The 20,964-nt window shown below is 36.9% G+C and overlaps 6 protein-coding genes across 9 annotated transcripts; 4 read left to right on the top strand and 2 right to left on the bottom strand.

Moving 5' to 3' along the window:
• Positions 1-689: 689 nt before the first annotated feature.
• Positions 690-3,367, top strand: LOC103870169 (F-box/kelch-repeat protein At3g16740-like). The gene has a single exon (XM_009148274.3). It carries the CDS (start codon positions 746-748, stop codon positions 1,955-1,957), a length of 1,212 nt encoding a protein of 403 aa, XP_009146522.1. The 5' UTR covers positions 690-745; the 3' UTR covers positions 1,958-3,367.
• A 1,019-nt stretch (positions 3,368-4,386) lies between these two features.
• LOC103859813 (reticulon-like protein B11) lies at positions 4,387-6,180 on the top strand. Its single transcript, XM_009137389.2, has 6 exons — positions 4,387-4,663; positions 4,840-5,020; positions 5,197-5,338; positions 5,435-5,504; positions 5,600-5,758; positions 5,854-6,180. Exons 1-5 carry the CDS (start codon positions 4,600-4,602, stop codon positions 5,743-5,745), a joined length of 603 nt encoding a protein of 200 aa, XP_009135637.1. The 5' UTR covers positions 4,387-4,599; the 3' UTR covers positions 5,746-5,758; positions 5,854-6,180.
• Positions 6,181-6,440: 260 nt separating this feature from the next.
• Positions 6,441-9,016, top strand: LOC103859810 (D-3-phosphoglycerate dehydrogenase 3, chloroplastic). The gene is made up of 3 exons (XM_009137386.3): positions 6,441-7,088; positions 7,577-8,160; positions 8,223-9,016. The coding sequence occupies exons 1-3, from the start codon at positions 6,581-6,583 to the stop codon at positions 8,892-8,894; spliced, it is 1,764 nt and encodes a 587-aa protein (XP_009135634.2). The 5' UTR covers positions 6,441-6,580; the 3' UTR covers positions 8,895-9,016.
• Positions 8,927-12,840, bottom strand: LOC103859812 (sodium/proton antiporter 1). Of its 2 annotated transcripts, none has more exons than XM_009137388.3 (10): positions 11,689-12,840; positions 11,373-11,540; positions 11,172-11,300; positions 10,924-11,100; positions 10,723-10,829; positions 10,416-10,536; positions 10,076-10,137; positions 9,682-9,984; positions 9,309-9,603; positions 8,927-9,225 (listed from the first exon to the last, which is right to left on the bottom strand). In XM_009137388.3, the coding sequence occupies exons 1-10, from the start codon at positions 11,932-11,934 to the stop codon at positions 9,106-9,108; spliced, it is 1,728 nt and encodes a 575-aa protein (XP_009135636.2). In that variant the 5' UTR covers positions 11,935-12,840; the 3' UTR covers positions 8,927-9,105. The 2 variants fall into 2 exon arrangements, with proteins under 2 accessions (XP_009135636.2, XP_009135635.2); XM_009137387.3 differs by having other exon boundaries at positions 11,373-11,543; positions 11,689-12,830.
• An 89-nt stretch (positions 12,841-12,929) lies between these two features.
• Positions 12,930-14,252, top strand: LOC103859809 (peamaclein-like). The gene is made up of 2 exons (XM_009137385.3): positions 12,930-13,109; positions 13,917-14,252. The coding sequence occupies exons 1-2, from the start codon at positions 13,022-13,024 to the stop codon at positions 14,120-14,122; spliced, it is 294 nt and encodes a 97-aa protein (XP_009135633.1). The 5' UTR covers positions 12,930-13,021; the 3' UTR covers positions 14,123-14,252.
• Positions 14,253-15,950: 1,698 nt separating this feature from the next.
• Positions 15,951-18,932, bottom strand: LOC103859808 (zinc finger CCCH domain-containing protein 39). 3 transcript variants are annotated; one of them, XM_009137382.3, is made up of 4 exons: positions 18,338-18,932; positions 17,544-18,247; positions 16,601-17,395; positions 15,951-16,519 (listed from the first exon to the last, which is right to left on the bottom strand). In XM_009137382.3, the coding sequence occupies exons 3-4, from the start codon at positions 17,391-17,393 to the stop codon at positions 16,245-16,247; spliced, it is 1,068 nt and encodes a 355-aa protein (XP_009135630.1). In that variant the 5' UTR covers positions 17,394-17,395; positions 17,544-18,247; positions 18,338-18,932; the 3' UTR covers positions 15,951-16,244. The 3 variants fall into 3 exon arrangements, with proteins under 3 accessions (XP_009135630.1, XP_009135631.1, XP_009135632.1); XM_009137383.3 differs by lacking the exon at positions 18,338-18,932 and having other exon boundaries at positions 16,601-17,339; positions 17,544-17,631; XM_009137384.3 differs by lacking the exon at positions 18,338-18,932 and having other exon boundaries at positions 16,601-17,339; positions 17,429-17,559.
• Between the last annotated feature and the right edge of the window lie 2,032 nt (positions 18,933-20,964).

The following is a 20,964-nucleotide window of genomic DNA, read 5'->3' as shown; positions in this document are numbered from 1 at the left end:
AATTTCTATAAAATAATAAATTTCGTTGTCCTAATTTGGACCGGTGTAAAATATGACACAAATCGATAAAATAATAAGATAATAAATTTTTTAAAATTCGCATGTAAATATATCCCATTAAAATCATAAATTAATAATCTATATATATATATTATATAAGTAAAAACTAAACATTATATTGTTAGTTTTATATTCACAGTAAAAATAACTATATTTTTCTTAACATTTAAATATATTTTGATAATATTTAGTAAAATTATATTGAAAACCACATTACAAATTTATGAAACATAAAAGTATACACGAAATAAGATAATAAAACAATATAAAAGTTTCAATAATTTAAATAATGTATATACAGTAAAATCAAATATATTTTCATTTTATAAATAAAATGTTTAAAAATAAAAAATCTAAAAATATGATTTTTTTGTAAATTAATATCTATATAAATTAATAAAATTTTAAAGTCCCAACATTATTAGTTTAAAGAAGTCTTACTGTATATTAAATTAATAAAATTTTAATGTCCCAACATTATTATTCCTTTATTTGAATCAATATGTATATCTATATTATATATTCCATTTTTCTGTTAATTTTTTTTGTAAAAGATTTTTTTGTATTTTTTTGGGCAAAGGTTAACCTAGCCTCTTTTACCTATTAAAAAGAAAGCGAGGGAGGAAAAAAAGAAAAGCCGTCACACTCATATTATTACAGCCTTCCTTCGTTGAAACTTGAAAAGATGACGAAGATCTCTGATCTTCCACAGGATTTGGTAGAGAATGTACTATCGAGGGTTCCACTGATGACATCTATGAGAAAGGTGCGCTCTACATGCAAACGGTGGAACACTTTATCTAGGGATCCAGACTTTGCAAAACACTTTGTTAAAGGGTTGTCAAGGCTGATAATCATGAGGTCTCAGTTTAGGCTTTGGTTAATGAGCGTCGATTTCCATGGTAGCCTCAACCATAAGGACGACTTGGACGTTGCTCCATATGTTAAAGAAGGTAAGCTTACTAGCTTAAATAATTCTGATCCCGAGATATCAAAAGTTTTTCACTGCAACGGGTTACTCTTATGCTCGACCAAAGACAAGCGTAGGCTCGTGGTTTGGAACCCGTACTTGGGACAAACTAGGCGGATCAAACCCAGGATAGCTTTCCACAAACGCGACATATATGCTCTCGGTTACGACGTAAACAAGAACCAAAAAATATTGAGGTTTTTGGATGATTACGCCACATTCAGAAACCCTTATGTTGTATGTGAGATCTACGATTTAAAGTCTAACTCATGGAGGGATCTTGATGTCAATGCTGACTGGGAGATGGATTATTATCATCATGGATTGTCTTTGAAGGGAAGTGCTTACTTTTTTGCTAAAGAAAAAATGGAATGGGACGGAGAAGGAGAAATAGACGTAACAGACCAAGAGACGTTTCTGCTTTGTTTTGATTTTAAAAGAGAGAGATTTGGACCGCGTCTGCCTATGCCGTTTCACTCTCATGCTGAGGAAACTGTGGCCCTGTCTAGTGTTAGAGAAGAGCAGCTTGCAGTGTTATATCAGGGGGATTCATCGTGTCTAGTAGAGATATGGGTTACAAATAGAATTGAGCCTAATGCAGTGTCATGGAGAAAGGTGTTTTTATCAGTGGATATTGAACCATTCTTTGGTCTTCATCAGTTTGATTTTTCCGGTGGGAGTTTCATCATTGACGGGGAACAAAAACTCGCCCTGATTTTCGATAAAGACAAAGAATATATCCACAGTACAGCTTACCTAATTGGGGAGAATGGATATTACAAAACATTGGATCTCGGAGAGGATAGATACCACCGAGAAAAAACTGGAGAATACACTAGTATGCCACTCGTGTGCTCTTATTTTCCGACATTGGTGAAGATCCAGCAACGTGCAAGACGAGGCAAAAGGAAAGAACGAGATTATTAGTATCATTTTGTTTTATTGTGTCATCTCCTTTAAACAAGAAGATTAAGTTGTTTCTGTTTGGTTAACAAAACAGTTTTTTTTTTTCTTTCTGATGGAGTTGATTGTTCTTAATTAGTCTTTTATTTTAGTACCACCTTTTTCATCTCTTTATGTAAACCCTGTATGCTTCGAACCATTGTTGAGGTCAGCCAAATCAAGGGACTATAGGATGTTTATTTTTAATTTTGTTGTTTTGTTTCTAATTATTTTCAACAGCCACCATGAAAATGAAGGTTTTAATTTTAGTAATTAAATTTGGTTTCCCGGATCAAAATTTGGGTGATATGATAAGAAAATGGTTATAGAGGAAGAAAGGAATAAAGTGGCTTTGGTGATGTCACACATTAAAATAGTTAAAATTGGGCAAACAAAACCAACTTTTACTATTTAAACTGAAAAGCAACATTTGTTAGAATCACATCACCCAAAAGGGATTTATACCTATTTTGGGAGGGGTTTATACCTATTTTGGGTAAATACAGTTTTTTCCTTTGTCAACATCGGATAACATTTTAATATTGTAGTTTTGTCTAGGCTTGGGCACGGATCGGATATCCAGATTTTTGAAGGTATTTGTGATTTGCTTCGTATGTCACGGATATCTAATTTTTCAATTTGCTTTGTTTCGTAAAAAATGGATATTCGGAAAAATGGATATCTGAAAAATAAATAGATATATTTACGAATAATTACAGATATCTCATATATTTTGATTAATACAAATAATCTTAAAATTTTGATACAAATTTGTTTTGTACAATATTTTTTTGCATGATATATAAGATAAAAATTAAAAAAAAGTAGTGAATCTACATATTTTGTAATTTTTTTGAACTTAGTTAACAATTATAATAACACAAATTTCGGACCCGACCCGAACCGAAGTATTTCGGATACCCGAATGTATCTGAAATAGATTTATATACATAAATATATTAATTATCTTTAGACTTAATGTATACTGAAACATCCAAAATATATAAGATACTTTTAAGTTGTTTAAGATATTTGAATATATATACAAATAGTCAAAAATAAATGTCTAAAATAGCTAAAAAATACTCAAAACACCAAAAATACTTGAAATATCTATTGATTCTCTATCAAAATATTGAAACCAAACTAATTTATTTGTTAAGTTTAGGTATTTTAACATATGTTATTCAAATTTATATGTGATATTTTATTTTATTAATAGATTTTGAGAAATTTAAAATATATAATGAATTTTTAAATTTTAAAAATCATTTAAATGGGTTATCCGAACCCGAACCGAACCCGCAAAGATCCGAACCGAACCTGGACCGAAATTTAGAAATACCTGAATGAGGCTAAAATCTTTGACCCCGAAAACCCGAAACCCGAATAGACCCGAACCGAACCCGAATGGGTACCCAAACGTCCACCCTAGTTTCTTTTGTGGTGGTTTAGGAAGGAGGGTTTGATTTGGATCTTACATACATTAAATAACATATAACATTATTGCAATGGGGTTTCCTGCTGGTCTGGTGATATGAGTTGGAGGATCATTGTTTCGTGACAACTTATAAAGCTAGTATCATGTTAACCTTATATCTTCTTGTTACTTATATGTAGGGGTTCTCTTTGCAACGAAAAAGCATCCTCGGACCAAGGATCTATCGGTAGGCCACTGCTTATTGCTCTCAAGTTCTTTTGTTTAAGATTTCATAACGATGTTTGTTTCTCAGTGAGTTGTTTCGGATTTGGATTTATTCTCTCCTTCTAGGCATCTCTCTATTCCATTTGGATGGTTCCGTTTTGGTAGTTGGCTTGAAAATAAAAGAAAGGAGCAGCTCATTCTACTGAAGTCAAAGGCTCCCATTGGCGTGTGTATGCAACATCTTACAATTAGATTTATTCTAAAGCCAATCAGACTTTTACTTTCTCTTTTTTCTCCAAGGTTTTTACAGCCTTTTTAACTGTTGGCTGTCATATTTTTACTCTTTAAATATTTACTTTTTCTTTAGCCACGTAGACCAGACTTTTAGATGGCTGTAGAATTTTTCGTTCTTATTTTTAGAGCAATTCCAATTGGAATTTCTTACCTTACATATATTGGTGTATGAATATACAACAAATATTATTTAATTTTTTTTTTTGAAAATCCAACTGATAATATGTCATTTGAGATATTATCAGTCGAGTTTCCAAGAATATTTAGATACTGATCTATTTATTTATAATATTTGTATTTTTTAATATTTTGAGAATTTTTGGTTAGATTCTGTCAATATGTAACGAATTTTTTTTTTTGGCTGAAAGTATATAAGAGCTCTAAAACTATAATTTCCGGAAAGAGAGCAAATATAAAACTAAAGAAATTTTGGTGAAACAGAGCAAGTATAATTTGTTGATAAAAAAAGAGCAATATAATTAAAAATATAATATAAATACTTTTTTAATTTGCTGGTTAAAACTGAAAAAAAAAAACTTTTGTCGCCGCAGCGAAAAGGAAAAAGCTTTGATCTTTGGTGTAGAAAGAGCACGATTGATCCTCCGTTGATCAAAGAGAGATATCGATTCGTCAAATCACTTTGCCTTCAAAGCTGTATACGCGGAAGAACCTTAGCTGATCATTCACTATGGGAGATTCCGCTTCTTCTTCTTCTTCTTCTTCTGTTCATAAATCTCTTGGTGGTGGCTCAGGCTAGTCTCTCTTTCCCTGTCATATATTTGTATTGATTGCTGTATTTCTGGATTGATCGATCATTGTTCTAATGTTTTTGTTCGATTGGTTTTAGCCCATTTGAGGAAGTGTTGTGTGTCCTTAGAGAACAATTTTGGAATATTGAATCTTCTTGTTTGGGATTGGTAAAATGCAGTTGCTGATCTGCTGTTGTGGAGAAACAGGACAGGTGCAGTCATTTTGCTTGTCTCGTCTACTGGGTTTTGGTTCCTGTTCGAGAGAGCTGGTTACAATCTCTTGTCTTTCGTCTCCAATGTTCTGCTTCTCCTTGTTGCCATCCTCTTCTTATGGGCCAAGTCTGCTTCGCTTCTCAACCGGTAACATCTCTGCTCTTTCTCTCTTTTTTGCTCCCAAAAAGATGAAACCTTTATGCAGCATTGTTGGTTAATATATCTGCTTTTGCTGTTTTGTGATAAGTTTCTGGTGAATATTGGAACTATGCTATGAGAAAACTGACTCATATGTATATCACTGATGATTCTTTTTGTTTCAGACCTCTACCTCCAGTTCCCAATATGGAAATCCCTCAGGAGTTTGCAATCAAGGCTGCTGATGAGATTCGGGTTTTGATCAATCATGTACTCTCAATTGCAAGTGATATCACCATTGCTAGAAATCCTATTCGTCTCCTTCAGGTTATTGTGTAGTCTCTTTTACATAACTTGGCCAAACTATTTGCTTGTATCCTTTTGAATCTGGATTAGTCTAAATCATTCTCGTATGTGAAATAGGTTTCATTTGTCTTGTGGGCTATATCCTATGTCGGGACTTTAATCAACTCCCTCACTCTTGTCTACATTGGTGAGCGTCTTGTCTAACCTTTTTCTGATGTATATCGTATAATCTCTGAGTTATCCGTTTTCAATCATGCATCTCTGTTTCTGTCTGTCTCGAAGTGGTTCTTCTCAGTCTTTCTGTTCCTGTTGTGTACGAGAACTACCAAGAGCACATCGATGATAAGCTGAGTTCAACTTCAGAAGTCATTCGAAATATCTCAAGGAAGATTCCAATGCCCGTAAGCAAAGAGAAGAAGTATCAGTAGGTAGTGTAAGCAAGTAAGTAAAGCCTTTTCATTTGAGAAATAAGTGAAACGTTTATAGTCATGACTTGTCCAAGATCTTTTGACTGCTGTTTTACTGAACCGCTGCAGGTGGAAAAAAGAAACTGCCGGTTTGTTTCATCAGACTAATTACACCAGCTTTTAACACACATGAATGGCACTGGATTTGCTTGCTATAATAGGATGATCAAGCAGCAGCAAAAAAAAAAAGTGAATCGCAGTACAGATTTTTGTTCATATCTTTCTGCTTTGGTCTACCTTTCTGTGTTTGCTCTGTTCTACTAGATTCATGGTTCTCTGGGTTTTTTGTGTCTTTTGAAAGAACTTCTGGTCTTTTAGTTTACACACAAATGATTTATAGCATTCTTGTTGAAGTAAGATAAATCTAATACAATTTGAGTGGTTATTCAAACATAATTGCTGATTTTAAAGATTATAGTTGACTTTTTAGAAAAAATTACATTTTAAAATAATAACCAATAAAATCACTAATTTGTAATTTATCATAAATAATACAAATGTTTTCTTTGTAACAAATTATTATATTTATGTTCAGCGTTCACTGTATTTTAGCAGCTTAACATTTTATTAAATGTTAAGTTGAAAGTTGACCAAAAAAAAATATTATTAAATTTAAAAATTTTGTGTTATAAAGTGCTTCAAAATCAACCACGCAGTGAGGATATGGGCAAAGGAATCTGGCGCAATCTAACCACAACATATTAAAACCCCACAAAACCCAAAATCCATATCTTACTCTGTTGCCGACGATACATACACCTCTCCTTACACCCTTCCAAGATTCCCGCCACCGTTCATGTCGACTCCTCTTGGTCTATCATCCCTCTTCTCCTCGAGGCTATACACTACTACTCCCTCTGCCTTCCCCATCCACCGTAAGGAATTCAACCGGCGGCGGATCATCCTCGTTACCGCCGGAGGAGGAGGAAAACCGACGATCCTCGTGGCGGAGAAGCTCGGCCAAGCGGGGATAGACCTGCTCAAAAAGCACGCCAACGTGGACTGCTCTTACGATCTGAGCGTCGAGGAGCTCTGCACGAAGATCTCGCTGTGCGATGCGTTGATCGTGAGGAGCGGCACCAAGGTCGGGAGAGACGTGTTCGAGTCGTCTCGAGGGAGGCTTAAGGTTGTGGGACGAGCTGGCGTTGGGATCGATAACGTGGATTTGGCGGCGGCGACGGAGTACGGGTGTTTGGTTGTGAATGCTCCGACTGCTAACACGGTGGCGGCTGCTGAGCATGGGATCGCGCTTTTAACCGCCATGGCTAGGAATGTAGCTCAAGCTGATGCTTCTATCAAAGCTGGTGAGTTGTCCACAGTTTCGTTATTAGAGAGCTTTTCTGAGAAGTTGCGATAAGAAATGTAGATATGCCTATTTTTTTGAATGCCTAAACCGATAAAAAATTGGTTTGAAAAAATAGTTTCGCTCAAACCCGATTTGTCGAATAAGTAATCGTCTAGACCGATTTTTAGACACTGTAGACATGAATATTAGCTCAACTAAAATGTATGTATTTCGGCTATCAAGTCATATAAATTTTTATCTGAGGAACTGAAAAAATAAAAAAATAGAAATTTTTTTGTTCATTCTGTTCTTCATCGTAATTGCAAAAGATCCACCTATCAATAAATTTACCAAAAATTCAATGTAACTGGTATAAATTTTGAGGAATAAAGAATTCGCCATATTTTTTTTCACCAATTGGAGCCTAGGTGTGGTTTCAGGTTTTTTGATATTTTTTACAAATATATTAAAATAAAATAAAATGCATGTGATTGATGGTTGCTGCAGGGAAGTGGATGAGAAGCAAGTATGTTGGTGTTTCACTTGTGGGGAAGACTCTAGCTGTTCTTGGTTTTGGTAAAGTTGGTTCAGAGGTTGCTAGGCGAGCCAGAGGGCTCGGGATGCATGTCATCACACACGATCCTTACGCACCAGCGGATCGTGCACGAGCCATAGGTGTGGAGCTAGTTAGCTTTGAAGTAGCTATTTCAACTGCAGACTTCATCTCTTTGCACCTCCCTCTCACCGCTGCTACATCCAAGATGCTGAATGACGAGACCTTTGCGAGGATGAAGAGAGGAGTGCGTATTGTCAACGTTGCTCGGGGTGGAGTTATTGACGAGGATGCTCTCTTGAGGGCGCTTGACTCTGGTATTGTCGCTCAGGCGGCTCTTGATGTTTTCACAGTGGAGCCGCCTGTTAAAGACAACAAGCTGGTGTTGCATGAGAGTGTGACCGCCACGCCTCACCTTGGTGCCAGTACTATGGAGGCTCAGGAAGGAGTGGCGGTAGAAATCGCTGAAGCTGTTGTTGGAGCTTTGAGAGGAGAACTCGCTGCTACTGCTGTCAATGCACCAATGGTTCCACCAGAGGTAGCTTCAAGTTAGTGCTTATTGTCTTGTCCTGCAAACTCTCTGACATTGTTCTGTTATAGGTGTTGAGGGAGCTGAAACCATATGTTGTGCTAGCTGAGAAGCTTGGGAGATTGGCTGTACAACTGGTAACCGGTGGAAGCGGTGTGGACGCTGTGAAAGTGACTTACGCTTCTTCAAGATCTCCTGATGATCTCGACACAAGACTTCTGCGTGCTATGGTCATAAAGGGACTCATTGAACCCATCTCCAGCGTGTTCATAAACCTGGTTAACTCAGACTACGTTGCTAAGCAACGAGGAGTCAAAATCTCAGAAGAGCGTATGGTTCTAGACGGCTCACCTGAGGATCCAATAGAATACATTACTGTCCGGATCGCAAACGTGGAATCAAGATTTGCCAGCGCCTTATCAGAGTCGGGAGAGATCAAAGTAGAAGGAAGAGTGAAACAAGGAGTTCCAAGTTTAACCAAAGTGGGGCTGTTCGGAGTGGATGTGAGTTTAGAAGGGAGTGTGATTCTGTGCAGGCAAGTTGATCAGCCTGGGATGATTGGTAAAGTTGGTAGCATCTTAGGAGACGAAAACGTGAATGTGAGCTTCATGAGCGTTGGAAGAATAGCTCCGGGGAAGCAAGCGGTGATGGCGATTGGTGTAGATGAACAACCCAGCAAAGAAACTTTGAAGAAAATTGGAGACATTTCTGCCATTGAAGAGTTTGTTTTTCTCAAACTATAGTCTTAATACATTACATTGATGCACATAAGAAAACTCCAAATGGATATAATCTTATTGGATTATTGGATGATTCATTCTGTACTAATCATACAATCGAGTGTGTATATGAAACAATTTACATAGATTGGTTTAGTGATGTGTTATTATGCAGCCAGACAGCCTTTATCCTGTTTCTTTTTGTATAGAAGATAAACATAGAGATTGATGCAGCTTACGAGCCAGTGAGAAATGGGATCTGAGCCACCGTTGTTGGGATCGAAAAATGAAGACTTTGAACTGCTAGATAAGCGGCGATACCAGCAGCATAACCAGCAAAAGCATAACCACTGACCTGCAAGGAGCCTCAAGAGTAAGTTTAATGCTGTGTTGTGTTGTTGAGTGAGCTTCAGACAAGAGAAAAGATTATGTCATTACCTTTCGGAAGTACCAAAAGAAATCGACTTTCTCCATGCCCATGAAGGCTACACCAGCAGCAGAACCAATGATTAGCATTGAACCGCCAGTTCCGGCGCAGAAGGCAACGAGCTGCCAAAACTCAGAATCTTGAGGGAATGATGTGAGATCATACATCCCCATAGTCGCTGCAACCAATGGAACATTGTCTATGATTGCTGACACAACACCGATTGCACTTGCGATTAGCTCAACATTAGGTATATTAGCATCAAGGTAGGTTGCAATCTCCCGGAGGATCCCAGCTGCCTCAAGGCTGACACAAGAAGAGGAAAGAGCATCACAAAAGATTTCAAGAACATCAGAGTTTGGAGATGATCAGTTGGTTTAGTACCTGCTAACGGATAATAGAATGCCGAGGAAGAACAGAGCGCCTTGTGTGTCGATTCGTGACAAGGCCTGAGGTACTTTGAGCTTTTGTCTTTCGGATTCGCCGTAATGGATGGCGTCCGTCAAGATCCATAGAACTCCAAGTCCCAACAAGATACCCATGTAAGGAGGTAGTCCAGTTAGAGACTTAAAGACCGGAACAAAAACCAACGCCCCAAGGCCAACTCCAAAAACTAGCTGTCCTCTTGGAGCCATCTTTTCAGAAGCCATTACATCTGATGTATCCTGTCCTTTTTCATTTACCTCACTGAGGAAGAAAGCAAAAACTTACATCAATCAGTCTCTGCGGTGAAAAACAATTTAAGAGACAATAGAAGCCAAGGACATGAGTTTTTAACCTGGACAAGGACATGAGGGCTAGTGGAACAGCGAGAGAAATGGCCGAAGGTATAAAAAGGCCCTGAAAAGAAATCAACTGAACCTCCATTAGGAATATATATACAGACAGCTCCATAAGGTTCCAATATCCGAATCTAGCCTCTAGCAGAATCAAGCTCTTTATCCATCTAACAAAACCATGAACCAGGCTTACAATTTGACTTCAGGGCTTACGTATGTAACCTACTTCTAAACATTTGTTGTTCTTTAATAAACTGTGAGCCTGTAAAACTAGACTAATGAAACCAATTTAGGAACTCTGATAAACCTTATGTGATTATCTCAGAAGAGAAGGAGAACCTGAATAGTCGGCAAGGTGGATATCTGACCGTGAATCCATAGCATAGTTGTAGTAACATCACCTATTGGACTCCATGCTCCTCCTGCATTTGCTGCTATTACCACAACAGCTCCTAGAAGTCTGCCATTTGTTATTAAGCGTGAACATTAACGTTACTGTGATCATAATACTGAACACCAAAACAGAGTAATATTACAGGACAAATATGGATAGGATCCTTCAGAATCTTAAGGTCTATATATCTATCAAGAGCAACTTAACCAAGAAACTAAGTAGTAGGAGCACAAAGAAAAAAAGTGCTCATACTTGCGGTACTCTGATTGAGGAACCAGTTTCCTGAGTAAAGAAACCATGACAATGGTAGAGGTCAGATTGTCTAGAATCGAACTGAGGAAGAAAGTCACAAAGCCAACCTGCGACACCACAAGTCAACTAAGAGTAAACCCTTTGAAGAAGGAGAGACACTGAAGCGGATAAATTTCAAGGTAGAGAGATTAAACCACTTACCACCCATAAAAGCGTCTTTGGCTTACGAGTGGTGATATTGTCTGTAACAAGCTTAAATCCTTGGTGAGCATCAACTATCTCCACAATAGTCATTGCTCCGAGCAAGAAAAACACAATCTCACTTACCTCAGCTGTTGCATGTTGAAGCTCTGAAACAACTACTTCAGCTGAAGGAGCCTGTTACAAGGAATATATAATTAAATAATATCCAAACAAACATTAACTAGTAAGTTAACACTCTTACTTACCCCTATGCTCCGCACAACCCAGAGACTCACAGCCATCACAAGTCCAATTCCACTTTTATTAAAAGCTAAAGACTCTTCGAAGATGATCCCTGCGTATCCTATTCCAAACAACAGTGCCATAGCAACATCCTGTGTCATTACATTGTCCCGCTATAAGCATTTTGAGTTTGAAAACCAAAAGGAGGGTTCGTGGGAAAGAACCTGATTAGCAGCGACCCAGGAATGATTAATGGCAGCTGTTCCTGTAAGAGCTGCTGCAATAACAGCTATAGCTTTAACTACATCTGTCTTTGGTTGATAATTAGCTTCAAAGTAGGTCGAACTAGGTTCATCAACCGAGCAAATAGGGTCACATGAGTCCATCAAATCCTGCTGATCATACATATAAATACTTTAACCAAACATAAAAACATAAACGTAAAGTTTCATCCTTTGAAGCCAATTCAGTCATATAGCATCAAACGAGGAGATGGGTTCTTGTCAAAATTGAATTTGACGGTAACGAAGAAACTCGAACCTCAAGCTTTGACTCATCTATTGGTTGCGACTGTTCTTCGAGAGAAGGTGAAGAAGAGTTCCTTGTCTTGTCCTCAGCTCTAACGAGAACACTGTGTCTGCACAACCTCGAGCTTGATACTTTCGAAAAGGAGACACTTTGCGGCAACCTGGTCGAGAGACAGAGACGGGATGAAGTCACGACGGCGTGTCTCTTCGTCAATTTGTGCGGCGGCGCGAAGTGAGAGCCGATAGGAAACACCGCCATCGCGATCACCGGAGAGAGAGCGCGAGAAAAACTCCGGCAGACCGGCGAAGTAGTGAGATGATCGGCGGCAATTAAAAGTCTTTGATTTGCAATAATATGCTCAGAATCTTGTCTTTTCACAATTTTAATCCAAACAAAATAAGTGATTTAAAAATGTTTTTAGCATAAAAGAATATAAACAGTTTAATCCCATTTTCAATTGTTTTTGTTGTTTTTAATAGTCTCTTTCTCAAGTGACATGCTTGCGCTATGCACTCGTAGTAATTTAAATAAACCTGATTCGTTGAGACGGCGACGTTTTCGACTTGTTTGGGCCTCATATGATTAGCGGCCCTGCTAACATCCATGTCGTCGTAGCTCTACCCTCTGGAGGATAGATAGATTTGCGGAATCATATAGGATTTGTAGTCCATGTGATGTAACGCATGTAGACAACTTTCTTGTTTTCTCGGATTTTTTTGCATCTTAATTCGTTTTATTTAAATGAGATTACATTGGATCAGAACAAAATATAATAGGCACAAACTGAGCAATCTTATACTATTTTCTCGGATTTCACTTTAAAAATCTAACCAATGTAATCCTTCAATATTCAGTTCTGATACTCTTACCTAGAGCCTTCTATTTATCATATTTGGCCACTGGCATTTACACGATAAATGCTTATTTTAGCCTAGAAAAATTCAAACTATATAAATTCAGGGGTATATGTACATGTCATGACGCTAGCGCATATGGCTTGTTATGAAGCTAAGTGTCGTGTTGTTGAAGCGGTAGGAGGCAATACTTTGAGAAGAGACATCATCGAGCTTATCGACGTATGAAGATTGCAGCCATTTCAAGAATCGCAGTGACCGAACAATGTGATTAACCACGCGTCTAGACCAGATAATATAATCAATGTAATATATATACATTTATTTCGGCAGAGAAAATTAGGCGGTGGTAGCTTTGAAGTTACTATAAATGAATCTCACCACTTCTCCGTTCTTAAAAGGTACCACCAAGACTAAGAGAATTACACTCTTATTCCACTTAACAAATTACACTTAGGGCATTAGAATCTTTAACGCAGATAAAAGCAACGATGAATGGTAAGGAATCTGTTACATTCTTCTTCTTCCTCGCTCTTCTCATCCTTCCCTTCGTGCTTCTCCCTGCCACAGCTGCTCCTGGTAAGTACGCATGCATCTCTCGATCTCTCCCTGTGTATATAGACATGTATGCATGCATATGTTTTAAAGTATCTTGAACTATAACTTTTTCAGAGAGTATATCAATATATAGTTCTCCAAGACTTAATTACAACAAGAAGAACAGCTTTAATAAATTAAAAGAATGACAAGTTAGATTAGCTGTATATATAACATACATTCCCTCTTAAAATAGCGCAAGTCATGTTAAATTATACTTCCTCCGTTCGTATTTATTTGACGTTATAAGACTTGGCACATAAATTAAGGAAGTTGATATAATATCTATTTTAACCTTCATCAATGTTTAACGTTAAATTGACTTCATGTTGTATTATCATTAGCTATCATTAAATAAAGGGTAGGAAAAATCTATCTTATGTCATTTTTTACACAGAATTCTGTGAACGTCAAATATATTGGCACACAAAAAATTCAGTAGAACGTCAAATAAATACGAACGGAGGGAGTAGTAAATTGGAGACATAATAAACACAAGTAATCAACGTAAGTAGTCATATCATCTCGTCTTATGGATTGAAATTATATCAATTTTGTTAGAAATACTTCAGGTTAAGTAAGAAGATAATGGACCAACAGTATAGTATACAAGCGTACGTTCTGATGCATTAGTTTTGAACTATAAACATATATATGATCTCTCACACCACTTGGTACTAGACTCCAATAAACCCAAGCGTGATCTTTGATCATTTTAAAAGATCTCTATGCAATTAAAGGTTGTCTTAATTTAAATATACTATGTGTTGAAATGGAAAAAATAATCAGGAAGAGTAGGAGGCATGGGGGTATACTGTGGGAGTAGATGTAGAGGAAGGTGTTCAAAGGCAGGGTTTCGAGACAGATGTATCAAGTATTGTGGCATTTGTTGCAGACAGTGTAAGTGTGTTCCTTCTGGCACCTTTGGCAACAAGCATCAGTGCCCTTGCTATCGAGACATGCTTAGCTCCAAGGGCAAACCCAAGTGCCCTTAATTAAGAACTTGTACGAATAATGCGAATAAAATGCGTTTTACATGCATGCGCTTGTCTTAAAGTTGGTTAGGTCTATGAGTGCTTCTTATAGTTTCCTTTCTCATATATATTAAGCTTTAAAGTCTCTCTAGCTGTCTCTCTCTCTCTCTCTCTCTCTCTCTCTCTCTCTCTCTCTCTCTATATATATATATATATATATATATATATATATATATATATATATATATATACTATGAGTGTTTGTTGTCCCAAATGAGTTATACTGTGGATATTTTGAAAGAAGTATATATTAGATTCGGAAAAATGAAAGGAAATTGGGAAAATATTTTTCTTGGGTAGGAAGATGGTTTGTGCACCTAGCTGATTACACAAAAAATAGTTTCGGTTTAGCTGGATCTTTGGTTCGTAACTTCCTGTAGTAATAGTATGCTTTGAACCAAATACTTTATATCTTGTGAAAGTTACATATTATATAAAGATTGAGTCTAGACTCTTTACTCATGAATAGCTTAACTGATGCCAACTTGAATTAGTTGCGGTTTGTTGGGTTCCTTATCATTTTAAGTCCAATATATGTATGTATATGTGTGTGTGTTTGTGTCTGGTTAGCAATATGGTTTGAGTTCATACTCTTATTTTAACTTTTATTTTTAGTTTGGAGGCTAACAAAATTTGATTACTAAAATCAGAAGTGGACAAAATATCTGTAAAATTTGATTCAATCCAAAATGTTGGGATATTTGTAATTCCAGCCACAAAACAGAGGAAACAGAGTGTACTACTTATAAAAATGAAGTAAATCATAAATACTGATATTTTTAAAAAATGAATATATGATCTCCTTCAGATTTCTTGTTGTAGCACTCAAAACAACATGAATCCAATCAAAGGATCCTTCCTTTTGATCCTTCTTTTTCTTTCTCCACTGAATCTAATCTTGTCATTAACGCTTCAAATTCTGACTCCACCTGAAATTTACGCTCTAGTAGGCTTACCACGAGCTTTTCTTTGGCCACAAGCGACTTCTTCAGCTGAGTGTTCTCAGCTTCTAGAGTTTGAACCCCTTCTCTTCATCTCAGTTAGATCATCATATGCAGATTCTTCTTGTTTCTCCTCCTTAGTTGTAGAGGGTGGATTCGACCGTTTTCCGATCAAACATTAGTTTCTCTTCAAGCTTATCGTTTAGACTTTTTCGGGCTCTCTCATGTCTAATTCCATTTCCTGGAGAAACCTTAAGCGCCATAATACCAAAAGCAAATCACAAACTCATCACTTAGAAGTTAAAAAATAATACATGGACAGAACATGAGCTGATAACGATCAAGTTTTTCTCAAGAAGGCATAGAACATTTAAAGCAAGTTATGGCAACTTCGGACAAAAGTTTCTTTACATGTCCATATATTATATATTTGTTCTGCATTACGATTTTTTTTGTTCATCATCTATAGTCTACTCGTTAGAAACCATATATTATTTGTCAAATGGTTTCATAAGACGGAAGAAATAAATATGAAATCGAAGGCTCACACCAAGAAACTAACTAAACAACATTTTTCCTCGACTTGCCACCAACCAATACTGAATGGTCCACCCACAAAGGTCATGTCACTTGTGGCATTCCTTGTCTTGGGTGTAGAACTATGATAAGAATCTCTACTTTTATTTTGGGTTGGAGAGAGCTGTATAATCGAATACAGAGATTCTTCATATATGGTGTCATCTTCTTGACTCTGCTAAAAATGCCAAAAACCAAGATATGTAGAGTATATATACTACAAATGTAAGAGTACAAGTAGAAGTTTCGTAAATAGTATGATTCGAATAATATGATTAATGGACCAATGATCATATTGGAGTACTAATTTATTTTAAAAAACTGTAAACAAATGAAAGATGAAGCTGATAGTGATTCCAAACCACTTTTATGTAATCAAATATTAAAAGGACAGGGAAATGCTAAGCTATGAATATGTTCTTCATCAAGAACATAGCGAATCAAAGAATTGCTCGTGTAACCACATAAGAACAGATTATTACTACTCAAAATTTTCGACCAAAGCTTTTATTCACCTTTGATCACCAAAGACTCAAACCAAGTGGAAACCAAAACAAGAAGACTCTTTAGCTCTCTACTGGTTTTGTCGACTTCTGACCGACCGGTAAATCATCGATCCAGTCCCCATAGATTCTATTAATCTTCTTGGAGTCGCTCCACTTGAGCAAACACTTCTTTCGTCTCCCTTCATCGTTAAGGCCAGAAGAGTCTGCTGTTACTTGTGCAGTTGGTTTCATCGCAAATGCTTCATTTGCAGGCACCACCATCGGTTTACTCACAGACGCTGCTACTGCGTTCAGAGCTTCTCCTTCAACTCTTCCAACAGAGTGTTGCAGCAGCTCTGCAACCAAAGAAACACAAGATCATCACACACAATCCACACACAAGACTATCAAATCTATAGAAAGATTGTATAACATACCTGCTTGGCCATGAGCAAAGTGACAGTTATCACCAAAAGGACACTGACCCTTCTCAAACTTCCCACACAGCCTAGTCTTCCAGAACACAGTCTTGACACCACCAACACCATTGTTCAACGGTGCAGGTACAGGTAAAGGGACGCCTCCTTGTCTAACCACTTCAACTTGCTGAGAAAAAGCAACAACACCATTCTCAACAGACAGTGGATCAACCACACTTATAGCCAAACTCTCCCTCAGCTTCCCATTCTCCTCACGAAACTTAGAAAGATCCTCATGAATGAAATTGCACCTGTCTCCATAAGGACACTCCTCACCAAAACAAAACTTCCTACAAAGCTTCATCCTCAATATAATCTTCTGATCATCTTCCCAATTACCACTATTATTACTATTATTCCCACCGGAAACCGAAGAAAGCCTCTCCCTTTCCCTCTCCCTCTCCTTCTCCCTGTCTTGCACAGGAGGTCCAACAATCTCCTGCCAGTTGGACGGAGGCTGCCTCAAATCCTCCATCCCATGAGCAAAGTTGCAAAGCTCTCCGTTCCTACAAGCCCCTGACTTGAACTTCACGCACATCCTCGTCTTGTAGAAGATATTAGCCGTCCCTTTGTTCACAGGAGGAGCGTTTGAAGATGGAACATTCCAAGAAGTGTTGTTGTCATCAACAAGTTTCGGCCTTTTTAACTGTGGCATTGTCTGAGATTCAGACTGGTCGTTGCTCATTGAATCAACCATCTGGGTTTGGTTCCAAACACCATAAGGACGAGAATCAGAGTAACTCGAATCCATTACTGTAAAAAAACAAAATCGAATTCTATGGTTACCTAATAAAGTCTTCAACTTTCGATTACGAAACTATAAATGCTTGAAGCTATGATGTACAAGAACACGAATTGAGCAGAGATAATGGATCAGTGGAAGGGAGAGAGAGAGCAATACCAGGATCAACGATGGCGGCGGCGGCAGATTTGGGAGACGAAAGGCGATTTAGGGTTTTTGAACATCTGATATTTATACCTTTACTTGATTTAGTAATTTACTTGGTAGTAATTTTGTAAAAACAAAATCTGACATGTCATAGGCATTTGTCATCATAAATAAAAAAAATGTAAAAACAATTCGATATTTGAAAAGACATTTTATGGTTGGTTTCTTGGTTTGGCCTTTGCATTTGTTTTTATGGTTGGTCTTGTGTTTGTGTTTATGGTTGGTTTTGGTATAGATGATAATCACATATTTTTAGTTTTGGACAAAACAAAACAAAATATATGTTTTAAAATTTTCATTAGAACATTGAGTACTTTAACAATAATGATAGGATCTTAAGTTTTTTATTTGGGACAGAAATGAGGAATCAAAATGCAACATCAAACATAATTAAACCAAGCAAAATCACATCAAAGCTTAGATAAGAGCATGGCTGCTCGAAACTCCCTAGCTTCTTGCTCGTTTAGCTGCATCTGTTGGGGATACCAGTCCACTAAAACATCAATTGCCTCATTAACCTTCTCTTTGAGGACTTCTGGTGATTCTATGCACCGAAAGATTTGGGGTCGGGGTAGTTCAAGTAGCATTCCTGTGATTTTTGGTGCAAACATTGGCTGGAGTAGTTCCACCAAAGGGTAGAGCGTCTCACCAATCAACTACGAAAGAACAATTAAAGTATGAGGAAAAGATAAGTAAACTTGTATTTTTGAAAGATAACCATCATATAAAAATAAAATCAATTTTACAGTTCGTTGTTCACTGGGAGTTCGGTTTTCAAGTTCTTCAGTCAAAGCAGCTACAGGAAATCTCAGGTAGAAAGCAGTACGGGCTAAGAAATCATCCGATCTGTAAACAGCAACAGGAGGAGGAGGCATGGTTAAGCAGTGAAGATGGTAGAATATTGAGAAGATGATATGTGATTTATGGTTACCAACCAAGGGTTTAGTGTGATATATAGTAAAATCAGTCTGCCTATTTGAGTAACTAAGAACAAATTTTTCATAATTGGAATTGAATATATATTTTGGACCGCGTAGAAAACACGCGCTAAACAAATATGGAGAATAACATTTTCTACCACATATGTTTTGTTGAATATGACTTAGTTTGAATAATATAGTTTATTAAATAGTTAAGAAATATTTTTTATTTTGGTATAATTATATTCAAGACTTGAAAATATCTAGCGATGTTTCTAAAATTTTTACTCAGTTTTATTATATTAAACTATAAATTTTGTATGTGTCAAGTTTGTGTGTGATAACTGTATAAAAAACAAAAATTTTGAGATATAAAATATAATAAAAATTAAACGTGATATAATTTTTTGTCAGAAAAGAAGAAGAAAATACAAGCATACCACATTTGATTGCAATCGAGAGAATTATATAGAACACAAATATTTGCATAACTTTCTATTTTCTAAGTGTGATTCTCATTGAATAAATGAACTCTGTGTGTGCAGGGTCATTACAAGTAAAATCGGTTTTTCCAGTGTTTTTAAATTCGAATGGAACTAGCGGTCGGACCCGGTTAAACTGTGAATCGAGAATGTATCTATCTGAGTTGGGTGGATAAAAATGGGTTTGTTAGCATATAAAATAAAGTTTTTATTTCTTTCAGTCATAACTTACAATGATAAATATTAAAGTCAAAATATTAATTTTATATTTGGTTTGTAGTTTTAAAAAATTTCGTAGTTATTTTTATTGAAAATTTAATAACTAAACTCAATTATTTTTGTAAAATTTATTGAAAATAACTAATAAAGCATTTAAATTTAATTCTATTTTTATTTTTTGTTTGAACTTATATGAATTTGGTTGAACTCGGCTGAACCATGTCAAACCATATTAATCTAATATAAACCTTTTTGATTCAGTTACTGGTCTGATTTGTTAAATATTGGTTTTGCATTGTACACGTTTTTTATGCTGATTTATTATGGTATTACAATTATGAGAAATATTACATAGACTATTCGACAACCGACAATACTATATGACTTATAAAGATTTACGCTTAAGTGCATCACCTGAGCCGTCTTACGAAGATCCACGCCTTCCAGGATTTACTTGCACCATCCCTTGTAAGCCTTTCTTCCGGAGTCTGCATAATTGTTTAATAAATCGATTTCCCCGGAAATTGAAACCTGAACCTCATTTAATGTGCAATCCTCAAGAACTTACATAGTTGTTTTGGGGTCAAAATCGGTTACGACGAAATCAAAGTCAGAAACTTCCCTTGAAATGTCTTCTTTGTAAAAGAAAGATTTTTTTTTTTTTTATCAAAGAAAGATAAAATTCAAAAGAATAGAGAAGTGTGAAAACCTAAAATCAAGTTTGTAATAATTCCGAAAAGGATTCACACGATAAGTCTTCGAGAAAGGTTACTCAAGGCCTCGGACAACGGATCCCGGACGTTGAATCCATCTCGCTGAAGGGGCGAGTTGGACCGGATGCACCGACCAACTCGGCCGTTCGGCGAGTTGGATCAGTCCAACTCGCCCGTTCGGTGAGTTGGATCAATCAGCATGCCTTCGTCCCGTCCTTGTAGCTCCCCTTCAGCATCAGATCGAACATGCTCTTGCTTCATCTTGATCGGAGTCACCGTTGGAACTTTACGATTTAAAAACCGCAAGAACTCGTTCTCTCGAATAATATTCGGATTGATCGTATAAAACGGCAAACCGAACATCTTGAATTGCCTACGCCATGCGAGGAATTTGAATGTTCTTCAGAATCGACGTCGTTTCGAAAACGCTCTTTTTATAAAATTGTAAAAACGCGTAAGCCGGAAAATGACCCGAAAGGGCCCAGAACGCGGCTAAGAGCCCACTTACGATTTTATACGAAATCAAGCCCAATCGTTATGACGATTTATCTTTTGTTATGCAGGAGAAGATAAATATCAAGTTCGGAGGATAAATGTGAAGTTTCCGAAGATAAATACAAAGATCAAAGAAAAATAGAATATTTCCGCGAAGTGATAAACTCGACCGAGGACAGAGAGGGAAAGATCAAACTGCCTCTAGAGGAGTATATAAGGATGTCGAGGTCGAAGTCGCTGGAGGAGGCTATTTTTATACTCAGAGCAAAACTTAGCAGTTAGACAAATTTAGGCAATTTTCCATTTTTATTATCGAGCTGCGACTCAACTAGGTTTTCAGGTCTTAGGTGGTTAGAACTAGGTCTCTCCGACAGCTCTTACGGCTGAGGCCTTACCTGTTGTAAACGCTTATACACAAATTCGGAGTAAGATCTTCTTTGCTCTATTTTCGTTTTATCAATTTCATACTTAGTCTGTTTTTCGTGTTCTGATTGCTTGGAGTGTGGTTTAGCAGATATTCGGGAGCTCTGGGAAATTTAGGGTT

Source organism: Brassica rapa, chromosome A03 (genome assembly GCF_000309985.2).
Source record: "Brassica rapa cultivar Chiifu-401-42 chromosome A03, CAAS_Brap_v3.01, whole genome shotgun sequence".
NCBI classification, from domain to species: Eukaryota; Viridiplantae; Streptophyta; class Magnoliopsida; order Brassicales; family Brassicaceae; genus Brassica; species Brassica rapa.
Note: the sequence above shows the minus strand (reverse complement) of the source record. Positions and strands in the feature narration are given on the sequence as shown.

Coding starts and splice junctions, on each gene's coding strand:
- LOC103870169 (XM_009148274.3), top strand. CDS start 746: ATGACGAAGATCTCTGATCTTCCACAGGATTTGGTAGAGAATGTACTA.
- LOC103859813 (XM_009137389.2), top strand. CDS start 4,600: ATGGGAGATTCCGCTTCTTCTTCTTCTTCTTCTTCTGTTCATAAATCT. Junction 4,664..4,839: donor ATCTCTTGGTGGTGGCTCAG/GCTAGTCTCTCT, acceptor GGTAAAATGCAG/TTGCTGATCTGCTGTTGTGG. Junction 5,505..5,599: donor CCTCACTCTTGTCTACATTG/GTGAGCGTCTTG, acceptor TCTGTCTCGAAG/TGGTTCTTCTCAGTCTTTCT.
- LOC103859810 (XM_009137386.3), top strand. CDS start 6,581: ATGTCGACTCCTCTTGGTCTATCATCCCTCTTCTCCTCGAGGCTATAC. Junction 7,089..7,576: donor TGATGCTTCTATCAAAGCTG/GTGAGTTGTCCA, acceptor TGGTTGCTGCAG/GGAAGTGGATGAGAAGCAAG. Junction 8,161..8,222: donor CACCAATGGTTCCACCAGAG/GTAGCTTCAAGT, acceptor GTTCTGTTATAG/GTGTTGAGGGAGCTGAAACC.
- LOC103859812 (XM_009137387.3), bottom strand. CDS start 11,934: ATGGCGGTGTTTCCTATCGGCTCTCACTTCGCGCCGCCGCACAAATTG. Junction 10,138..10,415: donor CCACCTTGCCGACTATTCAG/GTTCTCCTTCTC, acceptor ATTTCTTTTCAG/GGCCTTTTTATACCTTCGGC. Junction 9,985..10,075: donor GCCCTCATGTCCTTGTCCAG/GTTAAAAACTCA, acceptor TTTCTTCCTCAG/TGAGGTAAATGAAAAAGGAC.
- LOC103859809 (XM_009137385.3), top strand. CDS start 13,022: ATGAATGGTAAGGAATCTGTTACATTCTTCTTCTTCCTCGCTCTTCTC. Junction 13,110..13,916: donor CCCTGCCACAGCTGCTCCTG/GTAAGTACGCAT, acceptor AAAAATAATCAG/GAAGAGTAGGAGGCATGGGG.
- LOC103859808 (XM_009137382.3), bottom strand. CDS start 17,393: ATGGATTCGAGTTACTCTGATTCTCGTCCTTATGGTGTTTGGAACCAA. Junction 16,520..16,600: donor CTTTGCTCATGGCCAAGCAG/GTATGTTATACA, acceptor CTTTGGTTGCAG/AGCTGCTGCAACACTCTGTT.